Source organism: Kryptolebias marmoratus, linkage group LG11, assembly GCF_001649575.2.
Source record: "Kryptolebias marmoratus isolate JLee-2015 linkage group LG11, ASM164957v2, whole genome shotgun sequence".
Lineage (NCBI taxonomy): Eukaryota > Metazoa > Chordata > Actinopteri > Cyprinodontiformes > Rivulidae > Kryptolebias > Kryptolebias marmoratus.
This window is the reverse complement of record NC_051440.1, coordinates 132,462-153,091: the sequence shown is the minus strand read 5'-3', so window position 1 is coordinate 153,091 and position 20,630 is coordinate 132,462. Positions and strand designations below refer to the sequence as shown.

At 39.7% G+C, this 20,630-nt stretch overlaps 1 protein-coding gene across 1 annotated transcript in view; it reads left to right on the top strand.

Annotated features, from left to right (window-relative positions):
- Positions 1-1,784: 1,784 nt before the first annotated feature.
- LOC108228422 (F-actin-capping protein subunit alpha-2) overlaps positions 1,785-20,630 on the top strand; it is a 30,594-nt gene continuing 11,748 nt past the window's right edge. Inside the window, exons 1-3 of the mRNA XM_037978314.1 lie at positions 1,785-1,927; positions 14,450-14,513; positions 20,052-20,103. Of these exons, the coding sequence (XP_037834242.1) occupies positions 1,889-1,927; positions 14,450-14,513; positions 20,052-20,103 (155 nt within the window). The 5' untranslated portion in view covers positions 1,785-1,888. The remainder of the gene's footprint in view (positions 1,928-14,449; positions 14,514-20,051; positions 20,104-20,630) is intronic.

Here is a 20,630-nt window from a genome sequence, read left to right as displayed (position 1 = left end):
ACAGACAGATTAGTTTGTATCCTTTTGTTAAAGAAAAAAAAAACCACGAAGGTTACTGAAATAACTTCAAACTGACAAAAGTAATAAAATAATTTTTACAAAAAATCAGTAGAAGGAGAATCAGTCATTGTGTTTGAATTTGGTTCAACGGAGTTATTTAAAACACAATCTTATAAAACTGGCCTTGAAAAAAGATGGTACTCTTAACTTAGTATTTTGTTGAGTCAGTCACTGCAGTCAAGTGATTTCTGTAACTCTCTATGAGACTTCTGCACCTGTCCACAAGTATTTTGTCCCACTCCTCATGAACAAACTGCTCCATCTGTCTCAGGTTTGAAGGGTTTCTTCTCCAGATGTTTCAGCTCCTTTCACAGATGTTCAACAGGATTTAGATCAGGGCTCAGAGGGCAACAGCAATGTTTGGTTCTGAGCCACTCTTACTGTCTTAAAACTACCCCGGTCTTCAAAAAAGTAAAACAAAAAAACAACAGCAACAAAAAAAACTGTTTGCATGAGCCACTATGAAATCTTTTAGGCAGGAGTTGTATTAAAATGGCAACAATTTTCTCTTAGAATGCTCATCAGTTCTCTCTGAGGTTGATTAGAGAGCTAACTGTAGCAGGTAAGATGTTAATTGTTCAGGAGCTTTCCACAAAAAAAAAAAAAAATAAAAAAATAAAAACACTTTAAAAGAGCTGAACTATAAATGTATAAATGTACATTTAACTTTACGACTTAATTTATTTCTCAAATGGATGTTTTATGCAGAATAAGAAAGAATAAATAGACTCGAGCTGCTGGCTTCAGAAAACAGTCTTAGCTCACCATCTAGTGGTGAAAACAGCAGCACACAAGTGACTAAAGGCCTGCTCACTCTCAAGGCTGTCCCAGAACCAAACATCTTCTGCATTTTCATTTTAGACTTTACTGAAGCATCTTAAATTGGGCATTGTCTCTTTACAGATCAGATTAAGGCTCTCAAGCTCAGTTTGCAAAGTTGTAAAAATTTCTCAACATAAGATTATCTTAATTATAGCAGTTTTGGTTAAAGCTCAAACCTAAAACTAACATTATGCACCATCTAATGAGATCCGTCAGTGCTGGGAGAATGTGTGTTGAATCAGTTACCACCTCACCATATTCCAGCTCAAAAGTGATATAATTTACTGACTTATAGCCAGTTTTGTGTTTGCTACTGCCAGTAAGTTGTGGTGACTCCAAAAGTTGTAGATGCACATCCAATGGTTGCTCTCTAAGACTTTAATTGAAACACATTTAGTGGTTTAAAAATTATTTTGTTAACAGATCTGACTCCAACAATTAATGTTAAGATTTTAAAAAAGATTAGCACAATGTGTCACACTCAGAGTATGTGCTGTGGACAATGCTCAGCTACTACCATAGAAACATTTAGCCAAATAGCTGCAAAACTGGCTGAATATTAGCCATGTTATGTTTGATTAGGCAGGTTGGCTGTGGCAGCCATCTTAAATTTGGTTTAGTCCAAAGTTTAATGAGGTATAGATGTCCATCCTGTGGTTAATTTCTTGTTGTTTTAGTAAAATGTTGTATTAAAGCAGCGCAAGAGAAGCTAAAGAGGCAGGCTGGATCTTTATCTTCATCATCATCCCAAATAAAAATATCAAGTCAGAAATTGCTCCCCTGTTTAACAGCCCGTTGGTCTTTATTGGTCTGCCTGTATAAATATTGTTGCAAATGAATCGTGCATGTATGAAAACGCTTTTTGAAAACTGTCACTGAGTTTTCTTCCTCTGTGAGGTGAAGCAGGCGGCGTCAGAGCGGAGTGAAAGCACTGAGCCGCAGCTGGAACTCCACCCATGCCGTGACGTCACGGGGCTCTGACAAGCTGGTGGTGCCGGAAGAAAAGATGGCGGATCATGACGAGCAGCTATCCGACGAGGAAAAGGTAAATTTACTGAATAATTGCGGGTTAAACCCCACGGAGAAAGGCTGGCGCTCGACGTTTGAGTTGCAGACGCTCGCGCTTCCCGGCAAGTACCGCGGTCGGTCTGTAATAACGGCGATTTGGCGAAAACCCAGGCCCGCTGCTGCTTCTGCTTTATTATTTTTAGCTCAACTTCCGCTCATTTGAGAATCTCAAACGGTGGCTCCTTGTACGGTCCTGACTCAAAATAGGAACCATGAACATATTACAGATTCACCTAGGCTTGCTCCCCCACTCTCTATTAGTTCGGGGGCTTGTCGTTGCACTCCAGTGTCTTTGGTTTCTTGTGTTATGGAAGTTTTCAAACACCAAATTTCGCTAGCTAGCTCAGTTAGTTTAGCTTAGCCGCAGCATGCTAACACTTAGCTTGACTTAACTAACACGCCCTTTGCTGTTTGATTCCGCCTTAGCGCCTTTCGTCTTATCCATTAATATGTCGGAAGTTGGACATTGTCAGGCCATTTGATGTAAAACAAATTGTTAAAGCATTTTGACAGCCGTCTTTTGTGCTCAAGACGGGCAACTCTGTAAAATGAGTAGTTTTAAAAAGTGAGGAAAGTACGAGCTGCTATTAAATGATATGACTTGTAGGGCTGCTACTACATTTTAAAACTGCATTCACTTCTTTTAATCCTATTAGAAAATAGACGTGGTTCACATGAAAAGGAGTTTAAGAGAACTGATCTAAACAGCAGGGTGTAACCCTCTTGCACTACTGACAGTCAGAGATTTTCTAAAAAACAAAACACTCATTTCGACACCACATGATAACTTCATGGATAAACTCTTTGTTCATTTTTGGTTGAAAACCCTAATAGCAGAGTGTTTTGTCTTTTTGATGATGTTGTGAAGTTGAGATGATACAATGTTAAATATATATTTTAACTAATTATATTTAGGTACTTGCCTATACGAGTGCTAAAAAATGCCATTACAATTTGGACAAATAGTAGACCTCTAATTACAAATTTAATCCATTTTAACAGGTGATTTGTGTGTTGAAACTGTCTTTTGAACACATTTTTCCATTAACAACAAGTCCTTCAAACTTTTAGCAATAAAATTGCTAAAAGCTGAGATGTAAACTGTATTCAGAAAATCATAAAGCAATGCACAGAGTTTCTATCACTTCATTTTGGAAAATATGTCGGCTGCTTCTGCTCATTAGGCAGCTTTTCAGGCTCATCAATGTCACATGGCAGAGGACTCTGTGAACCACAGTCTGTTTGTACCAAATCCATTCATTTGGTCCCCAGTAATGTAGATGGCAGCAGCTGGTCCAGCGGGGTCGGCTCACCAATTTGACTTTCCCGAGTCAGTAACTCCTCTCACCACTCTCCTTTTTTTCTATAATGTCATTTTCCACCTCTGATGATGGTGGTGGAACCCTCAATGTTTTGCCATTTTTCTTAGTAACTTGTGGTCTCCTCAGTTGCCACACTGCAGGTTAAATTAACCATCTTATCATCTAGCTGTGGACCAATGGTTAGATCGGTTGTCTTCCACTAAGAGAGTTGGAGGTTTGATTCCTGGTAGCAGTCGCATCTCAAAGTGTACCTGGACAATACACTGAACCCCTAATTTCCTCTGATGTTCCTCACTAATGTATGAAAGCACTGATTAGACTATAGATGATTTATTCAGATTAGCTTTATAGAGATGTTGCAGAGTGCTGTACAAATGTGTATGGATGATGGGTAAATGAAGGTACAGATTGTTGTAAAGTGCTGAGTGGCCCGGTTGGCTAGAAAGGTTGCTGATGGACTCTTACATAAAAGAGATTTATATTTAAGAAGCTCTACTTAATTTAACTATGGCAAAATTGCCATAGTTTAAAATTATTTCCTGGTGTTAGCACCAGACTTTTTTTGGTGTCTTCCACATGAGTCAGTCATAATTGTTTGTAGGCCTGGCAGCTCTTTGGCCATTGAGTGTGAACAAACATGCAAACAACAGCTGGCAACTAAGCATTTTTATATATATATATATATTCTTCTCAGTCAACAAAATGCTTATTATATATATGAAGTGGCTGACAACTGAAGTGGCTGATATCAGGAAATCCTACCAATGGCTGGAAAAAGCTGGAGTCAAGGACAGCACAGAGGCACTCATCCTGGCCGCCCAGGAACAGGCCCTAAACACCAGAGCAATAGAGGCTCAGATCTACCACACCAGACAAGACCCAAGGTGTAGGTTGTGGAAGGAGGCCCCTGAGACAGTCCAGCACATAACAGCCAGCAGTCAATTATTTGCTTTAGCTCCTCAGTGTTTCTTTTTTGTTTGTTTTCTTTAGTTTAAAGTTTAAAGTTTAAAGCTAAACTCACTTGTGACTATAAGTTCCACTTTGTAATCTTTTTTAAATAAACTACATTTGCAGAAAGATGCTCTGAGGTTGTTTTCTGTTGTTTTTAATTATTTATTTTGGAAGGGGGTGGTCTGTAGGTGTTGTATCAGAAAAAACAACATAAGATATCTTTGCATGTTACTTCCAGTTGCTGGTGTATTGGGTGAAAAAAAGTTGCACTAGGTCTTTGGTTTGGTCATTTGAACAAGACCTCAAACATTCAAAAATCACTGCTCATCCTTAATTCAGAAAGGTCATCTTGCCCAGCTGCAACCTGGTAAAATAGGTTTTCTTTGTGGTTGAAACACAGCAGGCATTTTGTCCTCACAGGTGAGTTTTTAGATGTTACAACAGCAACTGCTTTTGTGCAGATTGGCTTAATTGATCTTAGTGGTTCAGTTAAGAAAAATGGACGCTTCATCTATTTACTGACCAAGTATTATTTAAAGGTTTGAGTTTTTCTAATTTAATTTTATGGAGAAGATCTCTGATTGTTTTGTTAAAGAAGCAGTGAGTGATTTACAGAGTAAAAGTAAAACAACAAATAATGGAGGCAGAATCTCCATCAATCCACTGGTAGTACTTCCCCACTCTCAATAACAAATCTTCATAGGTATTTTTGTAGGAATCCCATTGCTATGATCTGTTATTATTGTATTGTTAGTGGTTTTTAAAAGGTAATAGATGATACAGAATTGTGCTTTTGTAGTGAGACAGTATGTATTAAAAATAGTATCTGAAATGCTTTCTTTAAGCAGGACTAAAAGTGCCCCAGGAGTAGTTTCTCTTGTTTTGTTTTTTTTTTTCTTGTGGCTGTCAGGCTAAGTTTACAAGTACAAGAAAGACCAGAACGCTCTTTGACTGGGAGTCGCTAAGTATGTTCTGACATTTGAAAATGATTAAACAGCAGCATCTCTGCAGCAGACACCAACAAAGGCTCAGAGACTTTTTAAGTCATTTGGGTTGCGGCCTGTCAGCTTCCTGAATGCAGCAAAGAAACCACACAAGCTTTACAGGAAACTGTTACTACTCTGTCAGTCTGCTCGCTGTCAGTCCTGAAGCAGGTACCAGGCATAAAATAAGTCCTTTTTACAATTTATCCATCAACTCTATTATTTAGTCATTCATACCAAGACTTAATATTTTATCAGATGCATGACCAATGGCCAGATACAGAGTCACAACTTACCCCCTAAATGTACAAGAAATAAATTTGTCCTTGTTTATCATTTATCTGACATTTAGTAAGTTGTTGGTACGTGAAGCTTGTGAAGTTGCTTTCTTTATAGCGCAACTGTCAGATAATGTATAAATAGTCTAACTTTGGCACAACTTTTACTGACTTGTTAATATTTTTTTAATATATAAAGCCGACTTGCTTTATACAAAAACATTCTACAGCCTTAAAAGTTTATTTTTTTCTTCCAGTGCAGAGTAAAAAACACCTGAACTACCCAGTGAATCTGCAGGTTGAGCACACTTGATCAGGCAGTCTAGAGATAAATGAGGAAGTGAAATAAAAAGCATGCAGTGACATGCAACAATAATTACAACAAGGGACTGAAATAAACCTTTTTTTGCTTTTACAAGCGAGTGATTGAACAGTAAACCTTTGCAGTGGTTTAAACTCCATGATATTGGTACTGATATCAATATTTGATCAATACACATACCCTGACTTTAACGACTGAAATATGATATGATCATTCAGACTTAAGTTGCATTGAAAATCATCAGACATATATCTGATTTTGTGCCACTTATGAAAAAGATCTTGGTCAGATTTAGAGAAAAAAAAATCAGTCTGTTATTTTTAAAAAAATCAGATTTGGGACTCATATAGGCAAACAGAAAAGGCATTTGGGCCACATTTGTTTGCAGTGTGAACGCAGCCAAAGCCAATTCAACCTTATTTTTGCTGAGAAAAGGTATTCAACTTGCTCAGTCATTACCTGTTAGCAGTGTTAGCATTGTTGCAGTTTCCAGCACAGCCCAACTAAGAGCATCACACTGATACAGAGTTAGGCTCATATCACTCATGATTAGAAACAAGAAACATGTACAACACGTTGTTAGTCTTCTCTAAAATTCGACCTGTGACGACATGCTGCTGTTCTTGAAGTTTTACCTTGGTTAACTAAATTAGGTGGCTATGTCCAAAACGCAAAGCTGACAAATATCTATTTAAAAAAAGAGTAAGACACGATAAGAAAACATAAAATGTTGTAAATGGAACACAAGGTTTCCCTCAGAAAAGAGGCTAAGCCCAGTGGTAGGTGGCCATTTGCCGGCCAACCATGATTTAGTAAAAAAAAAAAATGTTTAAAGTTGACAGGAAAGTTGAAACTGTGGCTATTTATTATGTGATATTGTAAGATATTTGTGTCAAATATTTACACAACTACAGTTTTACAAAAATGCACTCCATATGACATGTGGTAAGTTATCTATGTTTAACAGTAAAATGATGCTATTAAATTCAGCATTAGATATGTTTTGTGTAGGGATCCAACATGCAGCCTGTGGCACACACAGTACAGTACAACATCTCTCAGTTCTCTGTTGTTATTCATTGGTCTTGACGGTGCCTTGTTTGCACTTCTTGATTTATGATCATTTAATTTATTTGTAAATGTGACTTAAATGAGGATTCAAATTAGGTGCAAACAATTAGTATTTATTTTAATTGTATTTTTGTTTAAAAAAATTTTTCAAAAGTGCCTTTTTGTAAAACTGTAGTTGTGTAAATATTTGGCACAAATATCTTACAATATCACATAATAAATAGCCATATTTTCAACTTTTCTGTCAACTTTAATCTTTTTTTTTTTACTAAATCATGGTCGAACGGCCACCTACCAACAGGCTTAGCGTCTTTTCTGGGGAAAACTGAACTTTAATTTATTCTTCCAAAGAAAGCACGCCACACACACACACACACCCCAATTTATTTTAATAAATCGCAGTAGTATTGAAATGTGTCAGGATTGCTCATAAAGCAATAATGATGCCATAATGCAGTTTTATACATTGCAGCCATTTATGGTGAAAGGCAGTTGTTTAAAATGTATTTTCCTTTCAAACCTAAAACAGAAGGTGCAAGGTAATATATTTTCAAAAGCCATATACAGAGAAAAAAAATCAGCAAAATCCTGCTGTTTGCGTGTCAAACTTTAGACTGACAAATACTCTGCATTTATGAATAACAGGTAACTTGCATAAGCTGTGCTGTACGCTCTGAGTTGGTCTGTTAAGGAAGCATGAGGCCATATTGAAGACAAAGGCTACTGCTGAAAGTCCCTTCAGCTGAAGAATGCAGCAACAGAGGAGTCCTGTCTGAACGTGTCTAAAGGCCCAAACTAGTTTGTCAGAAGTCAAAGAATTCCCAAACAAACCAGAGTTTTAGAGCTCTGAGCTTTGTTTGTAGATTGTAGTAAGTTTAATGCAGACGGTGGTAGTTTCAGATTGGGAGGTCTACACATTTAAGGGCAGGGTTTCCCCCAGCGTTTTATAAGCTTGGTGGGCTGCCAGGCTTTGGTGACCCGGCCACCAGACTAAGCTCCGCTTGTTTATTATAAATGCGTCATTTTTTATACACGTTTTTTCCCACCTGCACTCTCAAAACCGCTACCTTTAACTACCTCAACGCGCGGGGGTACGCGCGCCAACAGTGACGCAATCGCACTGTCCCTGCGGGAAGGTCACATCGTGCACCTTTTATAACTTGGTGCGGGCTGTGCGCGCTGCGCTCTGTTCAAAATGGACGATTTCGTGCTCTAGCGGAGCTGATTCGCCTGTATCAGCTCGGAGCACTGGGCGACTCTAATGAGCCCTGAGGCCAAGCCACCTTCAGCTACCTGGAGTTAGCCCGTCGTTGGAGCCACAGCAATAAACATGAAATGAGCATGTTTGACCAACAATGGTTAGTTGAGCAAAAATTCAGTGGGTGGCTTTACAAGACCAAATATGGTAAGCATGTTTTGTGCTTAGTGAAAATATTATCCTTATTTACCAGTAAAATGATGCTATTAAACTCAGCATTAGATTTTTTTTTGTGTAGGGATCCATGATGTAGCCTGTGCCACAAAAAGCACAGTACAGCATCTATCTATTTATCAGAGTTCTCTGTTGTTATTCATTGGCCTTGATGTGAGACGTGTTAGTGCAAACAAGGCACCTTTTCATTTATGTTAATTCAATTTTTTTGTAAATGTGACTTAAATTAGGATTCAAATTAGGTGCAAACAATTAGTATTTATTTTAATTGTATTTTTGTATGTTTACAGTATATCACATAATAAATAGCCATATTTTTAACTTTCCTGTCAACTTTATTCTTTTTTTAACTAAATCCCAGTCGGCTGACAATCGGCCAGCGAATGGCCACCTACCACCAGGATTAGCCTCTTTTCTGGGGGAAACTGTCAAGTTGCTCCAATCAGACATTTACACAATACACCCTCACACAGAGTGTTTGACTGCTGTGTCAGTGAAGTGTGTAAACCATTCATACAGTGTAAGGTGTGTTTGGACCAAACAGTTCTAAGGGTTCTCTGGTGGTTGTTATCACTGTTAGTCCCACTATGGAGCAGTAATAATTACCTACTGAAGGTGGTTGCTTTTGGACCTCTAGAAAAATGTGATTTCACAACAGTCAGCTAACGTTCAGCTCAGCGACGTCAAAACAACAATAGAGGACTCTGGAGTTGGAGTTGTGTGTTGTGCAGTTTAAACAGTACGGTTGATGGAATAGTGTTCTGTTTGCTGTATGTAATTAAAAAGCAGATGAAGTTATTGCTCTGTATAATTCAGTGTCATATTCTTTTTAGAAAGTCATAATTTTCATTGTTAGGACAAAACTTGGCAGTAAAGCTCTGTACCTCTTCTGTTGAAGTATTATTATTAGTTTTTGCCTCACAGTAATTTTTCTCAGCTATTCTGCTTTGGATTTACTATCCATTCATGATTACACTCCCTCTTCAGCCCCATTCTACCCCCCCTCATCTGATTGTTGTATTTTACTTTTTGTTACCAAGTACTTTGCATTAAATTTTAAGGCCCCTGAGGCTATTTTCCTCCTCATTCTATTTTTTTATGAATCTGGTCTGGCATGATAAGGATTAGGAGCACTGTGTTTTCACCATTAGTGGGTATCATTTGGGATTAAAGGCAGTAGCTTCCTAAAATGCTGTGCTGCTGGCTTCTGGGTGGGACTTAGCTGTGCCTTTCACAGGGAGGGGTTGTTGGGTAATATGAGTGTGAATATACAGTGAGCGAGTTGAGAGAACAGGGACCAGCTGGCGCCTAGGCCCAAACAGCTCAAAGACCCAAGACTCCCTCGCTGCAGTGGGTGCCTTTTTCCCCATGTTCTTTGTGATTTTCTTGGTTCAAAATTATTTTTGGTTGGCTCATGCCTGAACATCAGCTCCCCAGAAGCCACCCTCTTAAAATCCTACATAAATTAAACTTCTTGACCACAGAGATTAAGATATTTTGTTCAAGATGCATATTGTTTTAGAACTTGGTGTGATTAAAGCAGAATCTTTTAGCTCCCTCTTACTTTGGATGCAGATTGAAAGAAGTTAAACATCTTTTTTTCTGCTTTGGTAGTAGTACATTATTGATTAATAATTTTCTTCAGCCAGGCCTACATGTGCAAACCTCCCAGTTGTGAGAGGATTTGAGTGGTTGCTCCATCTTAAAACCTCTTCCCTGCTCTCCTTTTAATAGATGGTAAAGTAATAGTAGGAGCTCCGGATGTCTTGAGCTGGTCACAAGTACTGGATCAGAGTATAGAGCCAACACAAAGTTATTTTTGCTGAAAGAAAAACTGTTTCAGGGTTTTCCCCAGAAAAGAGGCGAAGCCCAGTGGTAGGTGGCCGTTCGCCGGCTGACCATGATTTAGTAAAAAAAAAAATTATTAAAGTTGACAGAAAAGTTGAAAATATGGCTATTTATTATGTGATATTGTAAGATATTTGTGCCAAATATTTACACTACGACAGTTTTACCAAAAGGCACTTTTGAAATACTTTTTTTAAACAAAAATACAATTAAAATAAATATAATAATTGATTGCACCTAATTTGAATCCTCATTTAAGTCACATTTACAAATAAATTAAATTAACATGAATGAAAAAGTGCAAACAAAGCACCATCACTCGTCTCACTTCCAGGCCAATGAATACAATTTCAATGTTTCAATAAACACTGAAAAATAGAGATGCTGTATTGTACTGTGCATATCTAATGCTAAATTTAATAGCATCATTTTACTGTTAAACAAGGATAATATTTTCACTAAGTAAAAAACAGTATTTGGTCTTGAAAAGCCACCAGCTAAATTTCGGCTCAACTAACCATTTTTGTTTAAACCTGCTCATTCCATTTTTATTGCTGTGACTCCTATAACTTGCTAACTCCAGGTAGCTGAAGGCGGCTCGGCCTCAGGGCTTATTAGAGTCACACGGGGCTCTGTGAACAGCGCGTGGACCTGAGCACGCAGTGGAGGCATTTATACTTGGCGGTTACATCAGTGCAGTATTCTCCTTTTTTTTTCCGGTTTCTGGCTGTGATACAGAGAGGATGTTTAAACTTAAAGCATTCAGTTTGACTTTAATTGATTTATTTGCTTTAGTTGTGATTTGCCCATTATGACTAATGTTTCTTCCCTCTGTGGTCTATAGACACTCCTTTTTATTGGCTGCAGCAGTAATCTCTTTCCATGAATTTTGAGCAGTTGGATTATCTTTGTGATCTCTCACAGAGGGATCATATAAATGCTGATACAGACGAACCAGCTCTGCTAGAGCAGCAAAATTGTCCATTTTGAACGGAGCGCGGCACGCGGTCTGCTCTAATTTACAAAAAGTGCACGACGACACACCGCGCGGGACCTTTGCGCAGGGGCGGGGACAGTGCGATTGTGTCACTGTTGGCGCGCGCACCCTCGCGTGGTAAGGTAGATAAAGGTGGCGGTTTTGGGGCAGCGGGTGGAAAAAAATGACGTATTTATAATAAACAAGCAGAGCTTAGCCTGGTTTTAAACTTTTGTAACACAGTGCTGGGCTTCAAATTGCCATTTGGACATAGTCTATAAAAACTCTGCTGGTTTTTAAGAGGTCTACTTTTCCATAGTTGAAACACTCAAGGTATCTTTAAAGAACTGACGTTAATTTTTCCATCTACTTTCTAATGTTTACCTGTAGTCTTAACTTTAAACTTGACACACTCATGGAGCACTACAACAGCATAACACAAAAAGCAATGATTGAAGTGCAGTGTGTCTGCCTGCGTCTTTTTAACTATTTGGGTAATTTTATTAGTCTGCAGAGCAGACTAGAATGGCAAAAAACTCAGTACATTCCACCAATCTGGAAAATATATCTGCTGTTCACTACATTCAGTTAATTGTTTGGAAAAAATTGTTTTAAGTGGAAATCTTGAGTCACAGTTAATTCACTGTTCATCTCAACATATTAACATAGATGTCATCAATCTTCATCACTAATAAATATTTTATTTGGTCTTTGTATTTAAAGAAAGGAAAGGTTGGTATACAAAGTATTGGCCATATTAGTAAGTTATCTAAGTATTAACCAAGTATTTTTGGGCAGTTCAGTTGACAAAAAATTGTCAGTAGGATGGAATGATGTGGTGCTCCTTGATTTTGTGCTGGTAGTTAGGAACACCCATGGTATTAATGGAAAATAATTCAACTGTAGTCCTGTTTAGTAAAACATTTTGTTTTTTGCATGGCATTTCTCACAGTGGCATGTGTTTTCCAAGTTTGAAGTAGTTGTTTTGTGACATCCTTAGTTTGTACAGTGAGAAATAAAATAAGAATTCCCCACAGACACTGTGGGGAATTACTGCTCAGTCTTTTATGACACTGTAGCAGCGCTCAATATGAAACCATGTCTCGTAATACCCAGCAGCCCCTGTCCCAGTGTAGCAGACTGAAGGAGCCCTTAGAAATACAGTTCTACGTCCTGTGACCCACACCTAACCCTCTACACAAGAGTTCACCCCTACATTTGCCACCTCTACTTAATGTAATAATTAATTTGTCAGACATTTAATCAGTTACATAGTTTTGGTTGTATAGGCAACAAGTTAACTCTTACTGCTACTACTTGTTCAGAAGCACTTCTAGCAGAAAGCTGCTTTTTTTTTTGCTAAAATGGAAGCACAACTTTGAAAAGCTGCCTCTAAACAAATCACAGACGTTCTGGAGGGACATTCTTTAAACAGATTCAAACCAAAGTGGAGACAATAGACAAGATCATGGTAAAAAACAGATGCATATTATGACTCCAAGCACCTCATATCAGCTGTTGACATAGTTATGGAAAGAGGGCTGATAATCTAAGCCTGTTTTGCAATCATAGAACCTGGCCACTGTCCACCTTTTTGGAATGATCAGTATTGTCAACAAATCAAATAAAATAGAATAAATGGAAAGGCTAGTTGCCATTTATTGTTGTTGTCTATGTAGCTTTGACCAGAACATCGCCCTGCAGCTTGGATCTCCTAAAATCAAACGATGTGTTAACTTGGAGCACATTGTCATTGCCATTCCAAAACCCTATGGCCGGCTGGTCTCACACACCATCTGTTATTGTTTCATTCCACCTTCGAGCTGTGATGCCACCTTACCCATTTATATAGCAGTTGTTATGGTTCGGTTTCTTTACTCCTGCTCAGAGACATAACAGCAGCGGGTTGACTTCAACCCTCTATGCTGCCTTGGTACTAAAAAACAATACAGAAAGAAGGCATCTTATGCTTGGCTTGAAAGTGTTTTGCAGTGGTGATTTATATTTTTCATCATGATTTTGGCTCAAAGGACATTTTAGAGCTGCATCTTTATTGGGAAACTAACAGATCAGGAAAGTTTAGACAAGAACAGGACAAGAAACCTGATAAACTGAAACCCACATCTACTTGTGCTTGTTTGTTCCTTAACCTCACTGTAATACAGTTTTCTTTTCTGTTTAGACTGATGTTGTTGTTTTCATGTGAACAGCTTCTGTAATAGATAGCAATGTATTTTTGACAGCAGGTTTGAAGATTTGTAGAGAAAAAAAGCTTTTAGATTGCAAAGTGGGTTTATGCTGCCATCCAGAGCAGTGAAGGAGATCCAGAGCAAATGACTTTTCCCCATAGATTTCTGTTTTCCACCAGTTGTTTACCAAAATGTGGATAACTCACTGAGGAACACATACCTTTATTTTACTGTGCATTTGAATTGTTCATTGTAAGTGCGCCATGATATCATGGCAGGGGCTTTCACTAATGCAAATGAACATCATAGACACACTGACACACACATACACACACAGCAAACCCCTCATGGGTGCCTTAATTTCTCTAAGCATCACTTTTTAGTAAAAATCCATCCGCTACTCTGTGAGAGTATCAGAGCACGTGTATACACACACAGTCTGCTAATAAGGACCCACGGGACAGGCACACACAAACACAGATTCCCTGCACACACGCTTATGAACACCTTTTCTGAAACACTAGCTTGTGAGAGCAGAGGGACCCCAGCTGATCCTGCCAGCGATAGTGGTAGAGATACAGAGGTAGGGCAAGAAACACTGTGTACTACAGGCCTCAGCACATTTTATGTCCTTATATGGTTATAAACCAAGCAGGGGAGGGAGGGGCTGTTGTTCTGCTGTCAGTTAGACATGTGACCTAGAAACAGGAAGTGCTGTGTCGTGCAGCAGAAGAGAAGTAAAGCAAAGAGAAAAATGACTGCTTGGTTGTGCTGGAGGCTGACAAAGACACAGAACAACTTTCCTCCACCCTTCAGAGCAGTCACACAGTCACCTCACACCCTCTGTTGGCTGCAGGCTGCAACTTGTGGGTGATTACCTCGCACCTTCCAGTTCCTGTTCTCAGAGAAAGCAGCACTACAGTTAAAGTTTCAGTGTTTTATGACCAAATTATTGTCATTGTGTTTATTTTAGAGAAGGTTTAACTCCAGTATGTCATTAAATACCATTGTTTCACAAGAAAATAAAGTAAATGTATTGTTGTCACTTTGCTAAAAATCCAAACCTGCTCTTGTTTTGTCTGATCAGTTTCTCGTCATTTTAAATCAAACTTTGTCTTTGTGTGCAGGTACGCATAGCAGCCAACTTTGTCATCCATGCCCCGCCAGGAGAGTTCAACGAAGTTTTCAATGGTTAGTACCCCAAATAACTTTGTATTATTATTATTTTTATTATTCAGGGTTTCCCCCAGAAAAGAGGCTAAGTGGTGGTAGGTGGTCGTTCGCCAGCCGACCACCGGCCAACCACCGGCTGACCGTGATTTAGTAAAAAAAACTGATTAAAGTTGAAAATATGGCTATTTACTTTGTGATATTGTAAGATATTTGTGCCAAATGTTTACACAACTACAGTTTTACAAAAAGGCACTTTTGAAATACTTTTTAAAACAAAAATACAAATAAAATAAATAAATTGTTTGCACCTAATTTGAATCCTTATTTAAGTCACATTTACAAATAAATTATATTAACATAAATGAAAAAGTGTAAACAAGGCACCAACATACGTCTCACGTCAAAGCCAATGAATAACAACAGAGAACTCACTGTGCTGTACTGTGCTTTTTGTGGCACAGGCTGCATGTTGGATCCCTACACAAAACATATCTTATGCTGAATTTAATAGCATCATTTTACTGTTAACAAAGATAAATTATTTTTCACTAAATAAATAAATTTTCACTAAGTACAAAACATGCTTACCATATTCGGTCTTGTAAAACCACCCGCTGAATTTTGGCTCAACTAACCATTTTTGGTTAAACCCGCTCGTTCAATGGTTATTACTGTGGCTCCGACGTGTTAACTCCAGCGGTAGCTGTAGGTGGCTCCGCGTCAGGGCTCATTAGAGTCACACAGGGCTCCGCAAACAGCGCGCGGACCTGAGCTTCACTGTTGGCGGGCGCACCCACGCGCGGTAATCAACACGTCAAGTTGATGTGGGTGGAAAAAAAATGGTGTGAACAGAACATGTTTTCCCACACAGTGAACTCCAGTTTTGGATGTTTATCTATTCAGAATCATAAAATTTATTACTGTGGAGCTGCACGCTCCACTGTGATTTACATCATCTTCAGAAGACTGCTTTTTCACAGAAACCAAAACCATGTTAGACGACGGGTTAACTCACTTCTGGAGCTGTGAGTTGACCACAACTGAAGGAAAAATGACAGCAATGTAGTCTTTAAACTTTTAGAACAACTCCAATTTCAAATATTTTATAGTGGTCCATTGAAATACTATTTTATAAACCTTTATGCCTACGTCAGTTTGCATTACACAGTTATTTATTTGAAATTGTATGTTTATTTATAAATGGAAAATGGCGGCAGCAGCAAGCTGAAGTATTTTTGGCGCACCTCCAGCAGGAATATCATAATATTTCTGATAGAACAACTATGTAATAAAGAAAAACTGACAGCAATGTAAAGGTTTAAAAAATAGCTTTTGCATAAAGTGCTGTTATATTTTAAGAGGGCAGCAATCCACTTTAGACTTGAACCCTTCAGACTAGCCATTAGCTCATCAATCTAGTCAGAAATAAATTGATTTCCCCAGCGAAGATCTAATATGTTTTAATAAAATGTTTGTAGTGGATTCCACAGACTGTGGTGCATTATTAATTATTGAAAATACATCCCTGCAGTGTAACCCAGTCTGCATTAGGTTTTGTCACAAAATTTTGCAATTTTATTTTAGCAAATTTATGGAAATAAGCCTGGAATTTAAAATATATAAGATCGAGTCATAAAAATAGGTTTTAATTTAAACTTACCTAAAACAACCAAATTTCATGCAAGTACACTTGAGTGCATCCGTGCTCTCAATCACATGCACATGTTGAGGCCATGCGCCCTACATTCACTGCAATCCTCCATCACATGAACAGTTTTTGAGCCCAGAGCACGAGACTATTGTAGCTTCCACATTTCTGGCGTACAGAAAGTGAAGTAAGCTGTGATGATATTATTGGGAAAATATATTTTATGTATGGTTTTAACACAGAATTGCAACAGCTGCATCGTGTGAATAAACAAGCTTTTAAACTTAAAATCACACATAGTTCATGTTTTTTTACCCACTACTACTAGATGGCAGACACATTTTTAAAAATTTGTATTCATATAAAATGTTTGACTATGAATTGGAATTGAAACCTCCAACTGTCTCATTGGAGGACGACTGCTCTAACCACTAAGCTGCAGACAGCCTCAAAATAAAGGAAAGGAAATAAAAAAAATAAGCGCTGAATCAGTGATGGTCTTTAGCTGTGAAGATTTGTTGGAATACGTTTTGGATCAATTGAGAAAAAGTTTCCAATTTGGAATATTACCAAAATGAGCCCTCTTAACTTCTCATGGAAATTGTCTAAAGATTTACCAGAAATACCCCCCTAAAACCCTTCCCTGGGCTGCCACCTTACCGTGGTGGAGGGGTTTGAGTGTCCCAGTGATCCTAGGAGCTATTCTGTCAGGGACTTAATGTCCCTAGTAGGGTCACCCAAGACAGAGAGGTCCTAGGTGAGGGATCAGACAAAGTGCAGCCCAAGGACCCCTTATGATGAATAAAAAGTTTGGATCTAGTTTTCCCTCGCCCAGACGCGGGTCACTGGGGCCCCACTCTGGAGCCAGGCCTGGAGGTGGGGCACGTTGGCGAGCACCTGGTGGTCGGGCTTTCGCCCATGGAACCCGGCCGGGCACAGCCCGAAGAGGTCACATGGTTCCCCCTTCCCATTGGCTCACCACCTGTAGGAGGGGCCAAAGGGGTCGGGTGCAATGTGGGATGGGTGGTGGCCAAAGGTGGGGACCTTGGCGGTCTGATCCTCGGCTACAGAAGCTGGCTGTGTGGACATGGAATGTCACCTCTCTGGTGGGAAAAGAGCCTGAGCTGGTGTGTGAGGTTGAGAGGTTCCGCCTAGAAATAGCCGGGCTCACCTCGACGCACGGCTCTGGCTCTGGAACCAGTGTCCTTGAGAGGGGTTGGACACTCTTTCACTCTGGAGTTGTCCCCGGTGAGAGGCATCAAGCAGGAGTGGGCATACTTGTTGCCCCCCATCTTGGTGCCTGTACGTTGGGGTTTACCCCAGTGAACGAGAGGGTAGCCTCCCTCCGCCTACGTGTGGGGGGACGGGTCCTGACTGTTGTTTGTGCTTATGCGCCGAACAGCAGTTCAGATTACCCACCCTTTTTGGAGTGCTTGGAGGGGTTCTGGAGAGTGCCCCTCCTGGGGACTCCCTTGTTCTACTGGGGGACTTCAACGCTCACGTGGGCAATGACAGTGAGACCTGGAGGCGTGTGGTGAGTTGGCTCCGATGGTGGGGGAGGACGCCGGTCAGACTTGGCCTGCCCAAACGTATTGTGAGGGTCTGTTGGGAACGTCTGGCGGAGTCTCCTGTTAGGCGGAGCTTTAACTCCCACCTCCTGCAAAACTTTGAACATGATCCGGGGAAGGTGGGGGACATTGAGCCCGAGTGGGCCATGTTCCGTGCCTCCATTGTTGAGGCGGCTTATCGGAGCTGAGGCCGCAAGGTAGTTGGTGCCTGTCGTGGTGGCAACCCTCGAAACCGCTGGTGTACACCGGCGGTGAGGGATGCCGTCAGGCTGAAGGAGTCGTCTTACCGGACCTTCTTGGCCTGTCGGACTCCAGAAGCAGCTGACAGGTACCAGCAGTCCAAGCGGGATGCGGCTCAGATGGTCGCTGAGGCAAAAACTCGGGCATGGGAGGAGTTTGGAGAAAGACTTATGTACGGCATGAAGGCGATTCTGGTCCACCATGCGGCGTCTCAGGAGGGGAAAGCAGTGCAGCACATAACACTGTTTATGGTGGGGGTGGTGTGCTGCTGACCTCGACTTTATTTTTCACTTTCAGGCCTTTTTTTTTCACTTTTTAATCATTTATTTCAAGCACTTTGTCAAAAATGTTGCAACTTTATGAAGAAGCATGTGCAAAACAGAACTCAAGAACTGATGCCGTCCCTCTTACAGGCTACAGACTCAAAACTGAAGTTCTGCCTTTGGGTCAAATGAGTTCTAACACAGACACTGTCCAGATTCAACCAATTTGACCAAATATATGTGGTGGGCGATTGCTCAAGAAATTTATGAATTCACTTTGGAACTGTGCTATTTCTGCTGAGTTAAATGTAATGACTAAGAAATAAATTTGGCTGTGTATCACATAGGAACCACTTCTTCGACAGTGATAAAATAAATATCGTGAAAGCCAACATCCTGTGTGGATGTCCCATGCTGCTAACATAAAAGCCAAAAAATATATTTATGACATTCCACAAATGTTGAACATGGAAGGATCCTGATTTTAGTTTCTCTAATTAATCTGACGTGAGGCATTTAACAGTTGAATCTCATTATTTTTGTCTTTAGAGGATTATAAAAGTAATCATAACTGCTCCTTTTTTCTAACACTTGAAGGTTTAGACCAATCTGAACTTAAGTAAACCCTGAACATCAAAGTGATGGTTCAGATCATTTGAAGTGGGATTCTGTGGTAAAGTTAGGACAAATTATTACCTTACCTGCTGTAGATGGCTCTATGAAGAGGCTCAGTTTAATTCCGACCAGATTGACCAACCAAAGAGAATTATTACCTCCTTAGAACTACTACAATCTCAAATTTCATAGCAGTTCATACAAACAGCATTTTATAAGCCATTAAACAGTTATATGCATAGATTTTTATGATTATGTGCAATAGCAGTGGCAGCAGCAACTACCTGTAGCCTTTCACGTATATCCTAGGGTACTTCCAGCAGGAGTAGCAGAATTTGTTTTTCTTCCAAAACTTTGATGGAATACAAAATGAACATGTAAAGGTATGTAAAACAGTGTTTGCATCATTTGCTATGAAATGTGTTAGATTTGAAGACTTTTGGTCTTCATTTGAAGACTTTTGGTCTTCAAATCTAACACATGGCTAATTAGCCATTAGCTTGACAGTCCAGTCAGAAATAAACTGTTTTTCCAAGCTGAGGTCAATCAAAGAGCTATCTACAACAGGTAAGATGTTAATTGTTCATATCCTTTCCACAGAACAACACTTCAAAAGATCTGAATTGTTTGTCGGTCAAAGCTCTTCAAAGATCAAATTAGTAAAAAGTTTGTTGCAGAGAAAAGAGTCTCAACCTTTCCCTGTGGTTACAAAGCTGAAGCAGAGGTTCTTTTTTTCGATCATTCAAGAATACCTTCTGTTGTTTGACCAAAGTGTTGGGATGTAAATAGATTTTTTTCTCTTCCCTCTGCGTCTCCTCAGAGAGGGCAGTAAAACAGATGTTTTGGCCAAATTGTCCTGCTGTATGTTTCTAAAGTAGTGGCCCTCAGGAGATGGTATGTCACGGTGTGTCCTCGCCCTGCCTTGTTAGATGCCGTCACCTTTGAGGAACGCTGGGGGGGATGTCAGTCTGCAGCTTATCACAGCCTGACAGACACATAAAGACACAATCCCCCTGCCACTTGGAGCACTTTGATCTCTTTGTGATTTTCTGGTCTCTTCCACTAAGCTGATTCACCATGTCTGCTTTGCTCCCCTGGAGTAAATCTTGCTCAGACTGACTGCGAGAAACTTTGGTTTATTATGTATGTCATTATGCTAATCTGTGATGACTTTACTTCCCTGCTTACTCTCCTCTAATAAAACCACCATTTTTCTCCCCAGATGTGCGATTGCTGCTCAACAATGACAATCTTCTCAGGGAGGGTGCAGCACAGTAAGTCTTTGCTCCTGTTAGTTTTTAGATCTTGAAAGTCTCCTTTGTTAGCTTTCTATAGCTTCAGACTGTAATCATACTGTCTGAACATTATCAACACAAACTGATGAGCTAATACAACGTGACCACCATCAGTGAAAATGCTGTTGGTCTTTGTATGCTGCCACAGATCATACTTGCTCCAGTTAATTTCCAACATACTGTCAGTGGTTCTTATCCAGCTGTTCTTTAAAAGAAGCACCCCCTGAGGATTATATGTTCAGAGGTGCTTCAGTTTATGAACTTTAGGCTCTTGTCACAACTGTTGCAGTTAATTTCATATGAAAACTGAGTCCATCAGGGGGCTTTGACCCCTTGCAGCTATATGCCAAAGATATAGCTTCCACGATCCAGTGCGCTAACCTCTGGCAGGAAATAGGTTTGCCCTTATGAGAAGTGGCCCAAGACACAAACAGGTGATCAGCTCTTCTGAAACCAGCTGTCCTGTCAACATAAGCCCTCAAAGTTCTCACTGGACATAAGTAATT